General features: G+C 36.0%; 1 protein-coding gene and 1 long non-coding RNA gene across 5 annotated transcripts in view; one reads left to right on the top strand and one right to left on the bottom strand.

Annotated features, from left to right (window-relative positions):
• SSH2 (slingshot protein phosphatase 2) overlaps positions 1-17067 on the top strand; it is a 238819-nt gene that overhangs the window by 90616 nt on the left and 131136 nt on the right. For all 4 annotated transcript variants that reach the window (XR_003147115.2, XR_003147114.2, XM_025476266.3 and 1 more), the window contains one exon: positions 7987-8030. Coding sequence is in view for 2 of the 4 variants with exons in the window: in XM_025476266.3 (XP_025332051.1) it covers positions 7987-8030 (44 nt within the window). In the remaining 2 variants the exon portion in view is untranslated. The remainder of the gene's footprint in view (positions 1-7986; positions 8031-17067) is intronic.
• LOC125755836 (uncharacterized) lies at positions 9608-11629 on the bottom strand. The gene is made up of 2 exons (XR_007413227.1): positions 10738-11629; positions 9608-10031 (listed from the first exon to the last, which is right to left on the bottom strand). It is a non-coding gene; the product is annotated as an uncharacterized LOC125755836 (long non-coding RNA).

Here is a 17067-nt window from a genome sequence, read left to right as displayed (position 1 = left end):
TGGCTTAAATGAATTATAGTCATGAAAAGACTTTTTTAGAGATTTTATTTATTATTTAAGAGAAAGAGCATGAGTGGGAGTAGGGGAGAGGGAGAAACAGGCTCTGCACTGAGCAGGGAGCCCAACGTGGGGCTCGATCCCAGGACCATGGGATCATGAACTGAGCCAAAGGCAGATGCTTAACCAACTGAGCCGCCTAGGTGCCCCATGAGAAGACTTTAAATTATGGAGAAGGAAAACATGGCACAGAGCCATAGTCTTACTACCTTATGATGGATGCTACTTGCTTTCTTTCCCATTTTAAGCACTCATCTTTGATTGACAGACCAAGGATATGACCAGTAATTTAATGGAGATGACGCATATGATATATTGGAATTAGCTGAAGGTTTATTCCTACTTCTGCCACTTACTAGGTTGTGATACCTAGTTGTGATACCAAGGTTATGATACTTTGTACAGTATTTATTAATTCATCTAATGTCTACTGAGCATATGACTATCACTATTCAAACATATTCCTGCCCTTACAGACCTTATAGTCTAGAAAGGGGGACAATAGATCCTTTTGGAGAGTTAAGTTACCATTATCACTGATCTCCCTGGTACCTAGCACAGTTACCTTGAGGAAGTAGTAGCTATGTGTATCCTGGGCTTTTTGATGTTTTTCCAAATGTTAAAGAGAAAGGTTTCAATCTTTAACTGCTTATTAGTTATCTATGAAGCTTTTTAAATTTACAGATTCTTGTGCCACATACCTCATGGTATAGAGGTAAATGTTTAAAAACCTGTTCTCTGGGCTGGGGCTGATTTGTATGTAGCATTTGCTGATTTCCCCAGTAAATACCCACTATGGCCAATTTCAAGCTACCAATGTAAGTGTCACAACATTCCTAAAAATCTAACAATTTGGTCTCATGAGCCTACTAACCAGCCCCAACACACCATTGGCCCCACCTCAAAGCTAAGGAATAAAAATTGGTAAGCATGAGGACTAAAGATTATTGTTATTAAAAAGTTGTAAAGGGAGCCAGAGTTAAGAACCTTGTAAAGTTTTCATATTGCCTGCTTGTCAGTTATAACAAGTTCAGAACACAGTAAGTCTTGTTGCTTTTTAAAACCAAGTAGCCTCAAAGAGTTGGATCTCTGATGATAGAAAAGACAATATAGCAATTCTGAAATTTTCACAAATGGGTGAGTTAAGTAGCACATCTTAATAACATTTTTAAAGATTATAGAAAAAAGACACCCAGCAACAGCTCCCAGTGGTAACCCAGAAACAGAACTGGGTGGTGTCACAAGTTTGGAGGGAGACAGACAGCTTATCAGATGATTTTTAAAAATGTTATGAACTTCAGGCTTTTGAAACCATCTTTCAAAGCTGGGAAGGGATGTAGCAGAGGGGAGTGGGGCCTTCCATGTTGATGAAACAGTGTGGACAAAGGAAGCTAATAGATACCTTTGAAGTATAATGAATGAGTCCACTTGGATTGAAGCATATAGAAAGTATAAAGAATCTTAAACAGTAAGGTTCGGGAAGGTACATGCTTAACAACACCTGTCTAGTGCAGTGTATTTCAAGGCTAGCAGCATCTCCCTCTCCCCAGCCTACTCATCAGCAAATATCACCTGGGTGCTTACATTTTTCCAGACATCTTTTATTTAGAAACCTACTTTTATGCCTAGGTAGTAATAGATTCATAAGAATGCTTTAATCTTTCAGTTCATACTTAATGGTTCCTGAAAATAGCCTAAAATTAAATTCTATTTAAAATCTCATACCATATTGTTTATAGGTTGAATTTTTCTTAGGAGCATCAAGAACTAATTATTTAATAATAGGACTCTGGAATATAAAAAAAAACCAACAAACATATATTTAGTCATTCAATTAATTAGATCTCTTCCTTACACATTAGAAATTATTCCATTCACTAAGAAGAAACTAAGAGCTATCTCTGTACTTTCCTCCTGGTATTTTCTAATGTTCTGAGCAGGTTGACTATTTTGGCTTTTTTTTTTTTTTTCCTAACAAGGTGTGAAGTTACTTGACAGAGTAGTTGGTTATATCTGTCATATGCACTTGTTAGAATAGAATAGTAAGAATTTTACCTTTAGTTACCATTTAAATACCACCATTCAAGATAACTGTATGAATTATTCTTATTGAGTAAGCAGTGTTTTATCTTTGCTTTTGTGGCAATGGATTCTACTGAAATAAATATAATTGAGCATTTTCTTCATTCCTTTTGAATCCATTGTACTCTAAGGCCTACAGTACCTTGATATATACTAAGTTGTTTTTTTCTTTAAGTCTCTTTTTCCAAGTAATAGCAATGGAAAGCAAATCATTCATTGCCCTGAATATTGTAATATTAATCTAAGAAAGAAAGAAAAAAGTTGAGGATCTTGCATTAGAAGCACTACTCTGACCTGATCTTTTGTGTGTGCCAAAGAAATTTTCCCTCCTTTGGCACTATTTTAAAGTGTAGAAGTCATAAAAGAAAGTTGACAATTATTTTATTATAAGCCATGAAAAAAGAAATGCTTTCTTTTGTGGCTCCCTCCCTACTCCCTATCTTTGGATATAGGTATCAAAGTCAGATTCTTAGTTTAGAGGAAGCTGGTTATAGCAGAAAGATAGACCTGAGTTCAAATCCTAACTATACCATTTATTGGCATTGTGTCATTGAACAAGTCTAATTATGGTGCTTAGTAAATAACATATAAAGTACTTGGGGGATCCCTGGGTGGCGCAGCGGTTTGGCACCTGCCTTTGGCCCAGGGTGCGATCCTGGAGACCTGGGATCAAATCCCACGTCGGGCTCCCGGTGCATGGAGCCTGCTTCTCCCTCTGCCTGTGTCTCTGCCTCTCTCTCTCTCTCCCTCTGTGACTATCATAAATAAATAAAAATTAAAAAAAAAATAAAGTACTTGGCTCATAATGATGCTCAATAAATGTTAGTTTGTTCACCTCTGTAGATATAAATGATTTTGTTGTGTATGCCCTCCTAAGGAAGCATCAAGGATGTTTTTGCTTTTTACTTCTCCATATACTTTCATCACAATTCTCACAGGTAAAAAAAAAAAAAAAAAAAAAATCTAGGGTGCCTCGTTGGTTAAGTGTCAGACTCTCGATTTTTGGCTCACGTCATGATCTCAGGGTTGTGGGATTGAGCATCAAGAACTAAGGCTCTGTGCTCATCAGAGAATCTGCTTGAGATTCTCTCTATCCCTTTCCCCGTGCCCCTTCCCCCTACTCATGCACACACTCTCTCTCAAATAAATAAATCTTTTTAAAAAAAGAAAAAAATCCATCAAAGAACTGAAAATCATTTGAATTATCCTCCTTTTGGTCTGCTCCTTTTAGGTATGAGGCAAAAAGCATGAAGTTAGTAATAAGCCATAAACATAAATGGTTGTTCATACTTATTAGTAACCAAGGCAAAGCAAATTGAGACCATAGTTAGATATAATACTAGATTGGCAAAAAATAAAAACATGACGGTTCCAAGTGTAGCTAGGATTTAACATTAACCAAAACACTCTTTCCTGGTGGGAGTGTAAGTCAGCACAACTACTTTGGAAAATAAATTGGCACTATCTTGTAAATGTTAACCTTTGTTTACCCTGTGACCCTGCAATCCCATTGCTTAGTATATATCCTGTGTTGACACTCATGCATATAGACCAAAAGACATGTACAAGAATATTTATAGTGGCATGGTTGATGTCACCAAAAATGGGGAACAATCTATACAAGTAGAATGGATAAACTTTGTTATTTATATTCATATAATGCAGTCTTTTACCTTGGTAAAAATGAAATATAGCTATATGTAGTAAGTGGGTTAATCTTGTTAGCTTTTAATACTTAGTATTAAAAAAGCATATTGGCAAGACCACACATATATATAATACAATTTTTAAAGCTCTTAAACAATCAAAACTAAATGATATATTTTTAAGAATAAGCCATAATTAAAAAAAAAGACAATGGAATAGAAAATAATGAAAAGAGGTAGAACCAATAAATTAAATGAAATTCTAAAAAATATTCAAATAATACAAAAGAAGACAGAAGAGGAGGAATGAAAATGTAGGTGACAAATAGAAAATAAATAGTAACATTGTAGATCCAAATCTAATTGTATCAAATTACATTAAATGTTAATGAACTAAACACTATAATTAAAAGGCAAAGATTGTCACAAGAGATAAAGCAAAATACAACTATATTTTTAAAAAGATTTATTTATTTCAGAGAAAGAGAATGGGGAAGGGTACGGGGGAAGAGGGAGAGAGATTCTCAAGCAGACTCCATGTTAGATGCAGAGTTGGACTTGGAGTTCAGTCCCACAACCCTGAGACCATGACCTGAGCTGAAACCAAGAGTCAGACACCCAACCGACTATGCCACCCAGACACCCCAAAATGCAGTTATGGTTTGTTTATAAGAGACATTCTTTAGGGATACCTGGGTGGCTCAGCCGTTGAGCATCTGCCTTCAACTCAGGACATGATCCTGGGTCCAGGGCTCGAGTCCCACATTGGGCTCCCTGTGGGGAGCCTGTTTCTCCCTCTGCCTCTGCCTCTGTCTCTGCCTCTGTGTGTATGTGTTTCTCATGAATAAATAAAAATCTAAAAAGAGAGACATTCTTTAATATATAAAGAAATTGAAAAATAAGTCTTGCAAACCATGAGCATAAATAAGTGTAACAGCTATATTAATATCAGATAAAGTAGATTTCAAGGCAGAAAGTCTTACTAGAAGATAAAGCAAAATCTTGAAAAAGAATCAAGTTAGAGGATTTATATTTCCTTCAAAACTTACTATAAAATCCAGTAGTCAAGATAGTGTGGGCCTGGCATAAAAACTGACAAATAGATCAATGGAACAGAATTAAGAACCCAAAAGTAGACCTCACATATACAATCATTTGATTTTTTACAAGGGGCCAAGTAATCCAATGGGGAAAGGAAAGTCTTCAACAAATGATACTTAAAACTAGGTATCCATGTGAAAAAAAAGGAACCTCATCCCTAACCCCTGCCTGACACCATATACAAATATTTTTTCAGGATGGGTCATAGATAGACCTTATATATGATCAAGTATTTTTGTAACTAAAGAGTAAGCAAAAGTTTCTGAGGACATGGAAAACAATAACCATAGGAGAAGAAAAATGCTAAATGTAATTGCAGCTTTCATACATTGTTGATAAGTGTAAAGTGTTACAAGCACTTTGGAAAAAGGCCTGGTAATTTCCTACAAAATTATGCGTGCATCTGTCCCATTACCCAAGAGAAACAAAAACATATTTCCACCAAAACAACACAAAAAGGGCATCTGGGTAGCTTAGTCAGTTAAGCCTCTGACTCTTGGCTTTGGCTCAGGTCATGATCAAGCAGACTGTATGCTGAGCACAAAGCCCAACAGGGGCTGGATCTCAGGACCTTGATATCATGACCTGAGCCAAAACCAAGAGTCAGATGCCCAACTAACTGAGCCACCCAGGAGCCCCAGTACTAGTCTAGCTCTTAAGTAGAAAGGTATTTACAGGTATTCATTGTATTACTGTGCCTCATAACTTATATTTATCTTAAATATACCCTTTATATAGTTTTTATACAATTAAAAGATATGAGAATACATCAGAAGTTGAGCTCATTAATTGTAGTAATCGTAAGGAAGCACTATTTGTTAAATAAGATTCCAGGAAATCATTTCTATATATAATAGTTCCCTTGGGCCTCAAAATCTAACATTTACATTTGCTTATCTGAATCTTTTCATTTTCTTTCTTGCAAACTTTCCAGATTCTATTGACTCTAGGGACAATCAGTTATTTTCCTTTTAACACTCTTCAGTCCTTAAAGGGTGAATACTTCTGAACCTAAAACCTACCTTTAGGCAATAGTTTAGCACACTATGACATTTAACTTTTGTTCTCTCTGTAGGTAGATTCTTTGCTATATTCTTTCCTTTGTGGGAAATAATAGGCATGCCTGAAATCAATAATGAAAATAGGGCACCTGGGTGGCTCAGTGGTTGAGCATCTGCCTTTGGCTCAGTTTGTGATCCTGGGGTCCTGGATCAAGTCCTACATCAGGCACCCCCCAGGGAGCCTGCTTCTCCCTCTGCCTATGTCTCTGCCTCTCTCTGTGTGTCTCTCATGAATAAATAAATAAAATCTTTTTTAAAATAATAAAAATAAAATGGGAATAAATGTTGTAGAATTTTAAGTAATAGTAGCTGACCAGGGATGGAGACAGAATGATACAGAGATGAATGGGGATAGTTCCATAAACATGAAAATGTAGGTGGCTCTCAGTGGCAGACAGTATACATACTGTTTGAAATTATTTTTGTCCTCCAGTTTTTATGTTTGCCAAATAGAGAAAAAGTGACCAAAAAGCAAATATAAAATGTCAGGGAGCAAACTCAAAGAAAAACTTAGCACTTTAGTATTATTAATTCTGACATCTTTTCTTACTTTTTCTTTATGTCAGCATTCTTATGTACATAAAAATCTGTGTAATAACTTAAAAGTTCTAACCTAGGCCAGGGAGGAGTAAATGATATGCTTTTTTAATGCATGGGGAGGCAGTATTTTGTCATTTTTAATTCTAGCTTCACCACATGAGTTTCCTTGGGAAACTTATGTATTTCCTCTTTGTGAATTTCAGTTTCTTCATCTGTAAAATCCATATTTCACTGGATCTAATTGCCATAACACCCTCAATTATTTTATGTACCACTAAGAAAAAATAGATATTGCAATTAAACTATGATTCAGTGCCTTTTTTTTTATTGACTGAAGATATTTATCCTAAGCTGTTTGTATGTATTAGAATCAGTGAGAAATTAAAAAAAAAAGAATCAGTGAGAAATATAGTACCATCAGCCTTCTGAATTCTAAAAAGATTTTATTTATTTATTTATTTATTTATTTATTTGTTTGTTTGTTTGTTTGAAAGAGTGTGTGTGCTAGCAAACAGGGCAGCAGGGACAAGGAGAGGGAGAGAGAATCCCAAGCAGATTCCGCACTGAGTGTGCAGCCCAATACAGTGCTCCATCCCACAACCCCGAGATCATCACCTGAGTAGAAGCCAAGAGTCAGGGATAAAATAAAAATCTTAAAAAGAAAGAAAGAAAGAAAGAAAGAAAGAAAGAAAGAAAGAAAGAAAGAAAGAAAGAAAGAAAGAAAGAGAGAGAGAGAGAGAGAGAGAGAGAGAGAGAGAGAGAGAGAAAGAAAGAAAGAAAGGAAAGAAAGAAAGAAAGAAAGAAAGAAAGAAAGAAAGAAAGAAAGAAAAACTATTCAAAAAAAAAAAAAAACCACACACACACACAAAAGAGAAAGAAACCAAGACTTAGCCAACTGAACCACCCAGGCACCCCTCAGCCTTCTGAATTTATAAGTAGGACACTGTACTTAAAGCATTGAGCAAGGAGCCTGGCACATTATAAACACTCAATAAGTAGTAGCCATTGTGTTGAGGTTAACTGTTCATGATTAGATCATGAGCACTTTGTGAAGTGCTAAATACTGTTCATGATTTGATCATGAGCACTTTGTGAAGTGCTGCTCATTGTTTAGGTTCTTTGGGGATCAAAATTTTTAATAGATCATCTGAATGAGATTTGTTGGCGGTAATCAGAATGCCCACTCATTTTGAATTTGAAGTAGCGTAAAGTGGCATAACATCTTTAGTTGTTTTTAGAGGTAATGCTTTAACTGTTAGCATTTTGTTATCAGTGAAATTTGTTTGTAGACTATTGTTGAAATTTCTTCCAAAAATAAATTCTACTGATACATATCAACCTTCTGTGTTGAAGTTGCTATTTATGGAGAGAATTTGTTCAAGTGCACAAGATGAATGAGATAGTCCTACATGTAAAGCTTAGTAAAATTGCATTGTTGGTATTATGGTATGAGACCTCAGGTTTTAAATTATTTTTTTATCATTTTCTTGTCTATGCAGGAGGCAGACAGTGGGGAGGAGGAATGCCGGTCACAGCCCCGGAGGTATGTTTGTGTATTACATTCTGTAGCATTTCTGTAGTTAATGTTTTTTCTCTAATTCTTTCCTAGTCTTGTTAGATTAGCTTATTCTGGTTTTCCAAGATCCTTAATTGGTCTCTCTAAATGGGATTGCTTTAAGAATCCAGTTATTGACTCAAAGATTTGAAATGGTAGATTGCATTATGTTGTACACATGAAACTAATATAATGTTGTATGTCAATTATACGTATCCACATACATACATAAAATGGTAGATTGCTTTAAGAAAGTGCAGATATGCCAGTATTGGCCCAAATTTTACCCAAGTCTGGAGACTCTTGAGTAAGAAAAAGGTTTTTTTTAAAAATAATTAATTAAATAAAAAGTAATTTTTCATTACCTTTTAGGAAAATTTCAGCCTTCAGTTTTGTACTTAGGTTTATTATTCATTTTGATAGATATTTAAATTCTTACAGATTGGTCAATATTTCACTTCCTAAATACAAAGGATATACTGAGTTACTTACCCAGTCCTTCAAATAAAATGAATACTCAAAGAGTAGTAGGAATGTTGTTAAAAGGGTACCAATACCTGCTGCCAGTAAAACAAAAAGATTATGAGAGATATTTAGGAAGTATATAATAATATTTTTGTTATCTTCTTAAGTTTTGTTTTTTTAAGTGGTTTTATAAATCAGCTTTATTCCCTAAGAACAGTCCTGGTAAGTTCAAGATGGTCATTTAAATACTACCAAACTTGTATCCTTTGAACTCAATCACATGAGCCATTCTGAATAATACAGAGGCAGTATACACTAAGCATGCTCAATGTGGGGAACCTGGTTAAAGGGAATGCTCCCTTAATGATGAATTGATTATCAAGTCCTTGTTGCTGTATACCATCCTTGTAAACTACAAGTTTATATAAAAATAGTTCCTTTTCATCAGTAACTGAGACTTATTGACAGTATTTTTCCTGTCTTGGTTAGCATGAAAAATTAGGCTTGGGGGCACCTGGGTGGCTCAGTGGTAGAATGTCTGCCTTTGGCTCATGTCATGATCCCCTGGGTCCTGGGATTGAGTCCCACATCAGGCTCCCTATAGGGAGCCTGCTTCTGCCTCTGCCTATGTCTCTGCCTCTCTCTCTCTCTCTCTCTCTCTCTCTCTGTCTCTCATAAATAAATAAATTAAATATTTTTTTAAAAATTAGGCTTGAAGCTTAATTTCTCACTATCTCCTGGGGATGATCTGACAGTGAAGTGTCATTCTTTTGCATAGGGCTAAGAGATAGAAACCAGAAAAAATTTTAGCTGAATGATTACCAGAGGTATCACAACCTTATTCCCATTAGAGTGAAAAAAGGATTCCAAAAGATTCTAAATTTTCTAGTAGGCCAAATGTAAAGATCTTTGGGTTAATTTCAAGATTTATGTGTTGGCTTGGCATCTGTTGGGTTAATTGTTGTTCCAAAAATTACATAACAATGAGGCAATGCAAGTTTACTCTCATTCACAATCCTGAATTGTTAAACCATAAAGACCAGTTTTTAAAGTTGTCAACAATAAATCATTAATATGACGAGCAGAGGAGATTTGTAAACTTCTTCTATTTACAAGAAAAGGATTATTTATTCAAAGAAGAAATGAAGAAAAACCTGGAAGCACCCACATTTTTAAAAATCAAAATTTACAGGGCTGCCTGGGTGGCTTAGCGGTTTAGTGCCGCCTTCAGCCAAGGGCCTGATCCTGGAGACCCAGGATCCAGTCCCACGTCGGGCTCCCTGCATGGAGCCTTCTCCCTCTGCCTGTGTCTCTGCTTCTCTCTGTGTGTGTCGCTCATGAATAAATAAACAAAATCTCTTTTAAAAAATCAAAATTTGGGCAGCCCGGGTGGCTCAATGGTTTAGTGCCGCCTTCAGTCCAGGGCGTGATCCTGGAGACCTGGGATCGAGTCCCACGTCGGGCTCCCTGCATGGAGCCTGCTTGTCTCTCTCTCTCTCTCTCTCTCTCTCTCTCTCTGTGTGTCTCTATGAATAAATAAAATATTTTTTAAAAAAATCAAAATTTACTTACCTGCTGTAATTTCTTACATTCAGCATATTTCCCAGGCTATTTCTAAATCTAATTACTTTAGTCTGACTCAAAGCAAAAAAACTCATCTTAAGTGCCAGTTGAATGCCCTTTGTATCTAGATGGTATAGAAGAGGTTGGTTTTTTTGTGTGCTTAACTACTACAGATTATTTTGGCATTCTCCATCACTTATCACAGAATAAACCAGCACTAAGTTAGCATCATTTCGTTGAGCATGCCTGAATTCATCTTTTCAGTTTGCAGGTTCAATTGTGGTTTGTAGTAGAGAATTAAATAGTAAACAGCATATTATTAAAACTAATGCCGGTTCCAGGTAATAAAAAGTTGCACTAATTATCTCTTATCTTAACCAAATGCTACTTATTGGGAAAGTCGTAAGTTAAAAGTAATCATTTAATATCATTACCCCAAACTATGAAGTCTTTAAAAACCAATGTTCACAGGCAACAAAAATAAATTAGTCTGCATCAAAATTTTTACAAACCATATAACTGATAAGGGGACAATATCCAGAATATATAAAGAACTCTTACAACTCAACCACAACAACAACAAAAGAACAACCTGTCTTATTCAGCTCTGGCTCCTATAACAGAATTCCATAGACTGAGAGGCTTAAACAAAAGGATTATTTCTTACAATTCTGGACGCAGGGAAATCCAAGATCAAGGTGCTGGCAGATTTGGTTCCTGGTAAGAGCTTGCTTTCTGACTTTCAACAGCTGTCTTCTTTCAACAGCTGTATCCTCATATAGCTATGTGAGAGAGGGTACTCTGGTCTCTTACTCTTATGTGGACAGTAATCCTGTCATGGGAGCCCCATGGCATCATTGTGACATCATCTAACCCTAAATTCCTTCCAAAGGCTCTCATTTCTAAATACCATCACATTGGGGGTTAGAGCTTCAACTTATGCATTGAAGAAACACACAAATATTCACTTCAGTACATTCTATCTTGCCCCCCCAAAAAATTCATGTCCCTTTCACATAAAAAAAAAAATCCATTCCAGCAACCCCAAAAGTCTTAACTCATTTTAGCATCAACTCCAAAGTCTGAAGTCCAAAGTCTCATCTAAATATCTCATCTAAATATGGGACACCTGGGTGGCTCATTCAGTTAAGCATCTGCCTTCAGCTCAGGTCATGATCCGAGAGTCCTGGGATCAAGTCCCGTATCAGATTCCCTGCTCAGGGAATACAATCTTTACAAAATCTTTAAAAAATATATTTCATCTAAATCAGATATGGGTGAGATTAGAGGCAAAGTTTTTCTCCAGCTATGAACTATGAAACCAGGTAAACTATGTATTTCAAAACACAGTGGTAAGATGAGCTTAGGAAGACATTCCCATTCCGAAAAGGAAAGAAAGAAGATGTGACAGGCCCCAAGTTAATCCAAAACTTAGCAAGGTAAATTCCATTAGATCTTAAGGCTCAAGAAAAATGCTCTTTGGTTTGATATTCTACACTGGGGACCCCCTAGGGCAGTTGACTCCCTAGAGTTGTGTCATCCCCAAGGCTCAGCAGAGCAGTCCTGCACCTTTGGCTCCCTTGAAGTGCCACCCATCTGGTGTTCTGCAAGGGCCCATCCACCTGGCACTCTGCTAGGCAGCAGAACCAATGTAAAGGCAGCTTTGCACTCTGGATTTTTAGCTGGAGTAGCAGTCCTGATGATCTCTGAATCGCCTTTGGGTCCTTCTTCCCTTTTCTTGAAGGATAATGTATGTTCACAGCTTCCCTTCATTCTGTCTTGTTTTCTTTGCTTCCTTCAGTCTCAGCTGGCTGGTATAAATCCCATCTCTATTCCTAGTTTCTGTGGAGAGGTCCATGGTTTCTACCCAGCTTAATCACCACACCATTAGTGTTCTCTTCTGAACATGCTTTCTCATTTTTTACAATATAGACAGAGAACTTTGCAAGTCTCTAAGTTCTGTTTTCTTTTTGCTTAACAACTACTTCGTTTCTTTCTTCTCATATTTTACTATGGGCAGTTTGGAGGAAGTAAGCCGTTCCTTCAGTGCTTTGCTTAAAAATCTCCTGAGCTAAATATCTAATTTCCTCACTCACAAGTTATACTTTTCATAAGACACTAGAACATGAACACAATTCAGCTAAGTTCTTTGCTACTTTATAACAAGTATTGCCTTTTCTCCCTTATCCAGTAACATGTTCCTCATTTCCATCTGAGACCTCATCAGAATGGACTTACTGCCCATATTTCTACCAACATTCTGTTCATGATTTGATATATTCTTTAAGAAGATAAAGGGCTTTTTCTCCAGCCCTTCTCTTTTCTTTCTGAACTTTCACCACAATCTATTAACACTCCCTTCATGACAATCTTATCATTTTCTAGCATGCACCTCAGAATTCTTCCAGCCTCTAGCCATTACTCAATTCCAAAGCCACTTCCACATTTTTAAGTATTCATTATAGCAGCACCCCACTTCTCAGTACCAAAATCTGTATTAAGGTTTTCCAGAGAAAAAGAATAGGAAATAGATAGACAGATTTAGTATAAGGAATTTGTTCACAATTATGGAGGCTGGGAAGTCCCCAATATCTACAAGTTGGAGACCCTGGAGAGCTGATGGCATAACTTCCAGTCTGAACCTGAGTCTGATCAGGAAAAGCCTGATATCATAGCTCAAAGACAAGCAGAGGGAGCAGATTCTTTCCTGCTCAGCCTTTTGTTCTATTTAGGCCTTCAATGGAATGGTGAAGCCCACCTACATTAGAGAGGGCCATCTGTTTTACTCAGTCTACTGATTCAGCTGTTAATTTCATCCACAAATACCCTCAGAGACACCCTAGAATAATGTTTAACCAAATTTCTGGGCCCAGAAATTTGTGGCCCAGCAAAATTGACACATAAAATTAACCTTTGAACAACTCGATTAAAAAATGGGTAAAGAACATTCCTCCAAAGAAGATATACAAATGACCAATAAGTACACGAAAAGATGTTCAGTATCAGTATCACTAATCATTAGGGAAATGCAAATCAAAACTAAGATGAGATATATCACCACATGCATCCGGATGGCTACTATCCAAAAAAACAGAAAATAACAAGTATTGTTGAGGATGTGGAGAAATTGAAACCCATGTGCACTGTTGGTGAGAATGTAAAATGGTACAATATAACAGGTCCTCAAAAAGCCAAAATATTTATGATCTAGCAATTCCACTTCTGGGTATATACCCATAAGAGTCAAAAGCAGGGTTTTGAGAAATTTGTACACCCATGTTCATTGCACATTATTCACAATAGCCAAAAGACGGAAGCAATCCAAGTGTCCACTGGCAGATAAATGGATGAACAAAATATAGTATATACATATAATGGAATATTACTCAGCCTTAAAAAGGAAGGAAATTCTGACACATGTTACAACATGGGTAAACCCTGAGGATATGATGCTAAGTAAAATAAACCAGTCACCAAATAATATTGTATGTTTCCACTTATACCAGATACATACAGTAAGTAGTCATATTCTCAGAGATAGAAAGTAGAGTATTGATTGCCAGGGGCTGGGGGAAGAGGAGAATGAAGAGTTATTGTTTAATGGGTACATAAACAATGTACCCATTTTATGACAATTCTAGCAATACTTTGTCTTTCTCAAAAGATAAACATAAAAACATAATATCACAGAACTAAAAATCAGATTGTATATTATTAACTTTTTGGTAAAAAGATAAATGGACGACATTCAATACCAGTTTTCCTTGTGCATGTTTATGAACTCATTGCTTTGTTGATTGTGATGACCTACTTTGATTAGTTGTGAACAACCAGGAAGATGAGTATGAAACTACACCATACGGCATCCAATATTTAATCATTTGACTTATAAACAACTATCTTACATGAGTTAACTAATAAAATTATAAGACAATAAATAAAAATCAACAAAAGAAGTATACCACTGAAATAAATTTTTGAAATCCCAAGACATCTTTTTTAAGGTGAATAGTTGTGGCAGGAAACAAAAACACAAATTTAAAAAGATATATACAGGGATCCCTGGGTGGCGCAGTGGTTTAGCGCCTGCCTTTGGCCCAGGGCGCGATCCTGGAGACCCGGGATTGAATCCCACATCGGGCTCCCCTTGCATGGAGCGAGCCTGCTTCTCCCTCTGCCTATGTCTCTGCCTCTCTCTCTCTCTCTCTCTCTCTCTCTGTGACTACCATAAATAAATAAAAAAATTAAAAATAAATAAATAAAAAAATAAAAAGATATATACATCCCTATGTCTGCTGTAGCATTATTTAGAATAGCCAAGATAATGGAAGCAACCTCGGTGTCCATCAATAGATGACTGGGTAAAGAAGATGTGGTATGGATATAAGTATACATACAAACAAATACAGTAGAATATGTGAACTATTACTTAGCCATAAAAAAGAATGAAATCTGGATGCCTGGGTGGCTCAGTGGTTGAGCATCTGTCTTCGGCTCAGGGCATGATCCTGTGGTCCAGGATCAAGTCCCACGTTCGGTTCCTCGCAGGGAGCCTGCTTCTTCCTCTGCTTATGTCTCTGCCTCTTTCTGTGTGTCTCTCATGAATAAATAAATCTTAAAAAAAAAAAAAGAATTAAATCTTGCCTTTTTGTGACATGGATGGAACTAGAGAGTATTGTGCTAAGTAAAATAAGTTAGAGAAATACTGTATAATTTCACTTATATGTGGAATCTAAAAAACAAAATGAGCAAACAACAGAACAGAAATACTCATAGATACAGGAAACAATCTGTTGGTTGCCAGAGGGAAGGGATTGTGGGAGTGGGGGATATAGGGGTAGTGTCCCCTGGCAGATAAATGGATGAACAAAATATAGTATATACATATATATATTGAGTTCCTCGTAGGGAGGAACACCATACTGTACTGTCACCATTCAAGTTGTTGAAATATTATTAACTCTGTTTCTTGTGCTGAACATAGGGATGCATATATCTTTTCGAATTTGTGTTTTTGTTTTTTTCAGATAAATACCCAGAAGTGGAATTGCTGGATCATATGGTAGTTCTATTTTTTTAAATTTTTTAAGGAACCTCCATACTACTTTCCATAGTAGCTACACCATTTTGCATTCCCACCAACACTGCACAAGTCCTTTTTCTCCACATCCTCACCGATACTTGTTATTTCTTGTCTTTTGGATATTAGCCATTCTGACAGGTGTGAGTTGATATCCGTGATTGATTTGCAATTTCCCTGATGATGAGTGATGTTGAGTGTCTTTTCATACGTTTGTTGGCCATCTATGTGTCTTTGGAAAAATGTCTAGTCATCTATATAAATAGGATATTAACCGCGTATTGATTACGTCATTTTCAAATATCTTCTCCCATTCAGTAAGTTGCGTTTCATTTTGTTGATGATTTCTTTCCCTGTGCAAAAACTTTTCGGTTTGGTGCAGTCCCATTTGTTTATTTTTGCTTTTGTTGCCCTGAGGAGACAGATACAAAAAATGTTGCTCAGACCAATGTCCAAAAGCATACTGCCTCTGTTTTCTTCCAGGAGTTTTAAGTTTTCAGGTCTCACATTTAGGTATTCAGTCCACTTTAAGTTTATTTTTGTTTATGGTGTAAAAATTGGTCCAGTTTCATTCTTTTGCATGTAAACTGTCCAGTTTTCCCAATACTATTTATGAAAGAGATGGTCTTTTTTCTATTGCATATTCTTACCTCTTTTGTCAAAGATTAATTTTCTAATTGTGGGTTTATTTCTAGACTCTATTCTGTTCCATTGAAATATATGTCTGTTTTTATGTCAGTATCATTACTGTTTTGATTACTTTGTCGTATAGTTTGAATTCATGGAATGTTATACCTCAGCTTTGTTCTTTCTCAAGATTGCTTTGGTTATTCAGAGCCTTTTGTGGTTCCATACAGATTTTAGGATTACTTGTTCTAGTTCTATGAAAAATTGCCATTGGTGTTTTGATAGAGATTGTGTTGAATCTGTAGATTGCTTTGAGTGGTATGGACATTTTAATAACATTAATTCTTCCAGTCCATGAGCATAGTTTATCTTTCCATTTATTTGTGTCAACTTCATTTTTTTAAAAATCAATGTCATATTTTCCAGAGTATAGATCTTTCATCTCTTTGGTTAAATTTACCCCTAGGTATTCTTATTAATGTAATCAGAAACAGGGTTGTTTTCTTAATATTACTCTCTGATAGTTCATTATTAGTGTATAGAAATAGAACAGATTTATGTATACTGAGTTCATATCCTGCAACTTTACTGAATTAATTTGTTACTAATAATTTGGGGGTGGTGTCTTTAGGGTTTTTTATATGTAGTACCATTTACTCTGCAAATAATGACAGTGTTACTTCTCCCTTTCCAAGACATCCTTTTTAGATGTCTTATTTCTTTTTCTTGTCTGATTGCTATGTCTGATACTATGTAGAATAATAGTGGCAAGAATGGACATTCTTGTCTTATTCCTGATCTTAAAGGGAAAGCTTTCAGCTTTTCACCATTGGATATGATGTTAGCTGTGGGCTTGTCATAGTGGCCTTTATTGTGTTGAAGTATGTTCCCTCTATAACTACTTTGTTGAGAGTTTTTATCATAAATGGATGTTGAAATTTATCAAATGGTTTTTCGGCATTTATTGACATGATTACATGATTTTTTATCCTTCTTTTTGTTAATGTGGTGTATCATTAATTTTGTGGATATTGAACCATCCTTGTGTTCTCAGAATAAATCCCACTTGATTATAGTGTATGACTTTTCCAATGTATTGTTGAATTCAGCTTGCTAATATTTTGTTAGGGATTTTTGCATCTATATTCATCAGGGATATTGGCTTGTAGTTTTTTTAGCGTGTGATATCTTTGGGTTTTGGTATTAGGCTAGTGCTGGTCTTATAGAATGATTTTGGAAGTATTTCTCCTCTTTAGTTTTTTGGAATAGTTTGAGAAGGATAGGTATGAA

The sequence above is a fragment of the Canis lupus genome, chromosome 9 (assembly GCF_003254725.2).
Source record: "Canis lupus dingo isolate Sandy chromosome 9, ASM325472v2, whole genome shotgun sequence".
NCBI lineage: Eukaryota > Metazoa > Chordata > Mammalia > Carnivora > Canidae > Canis > Canis lupus.
The sequence above is the reverse complement of the archived record's forward strand: the minus strand, read 5'-3'. Positions and strand labels throughout refer to the sequence as shown.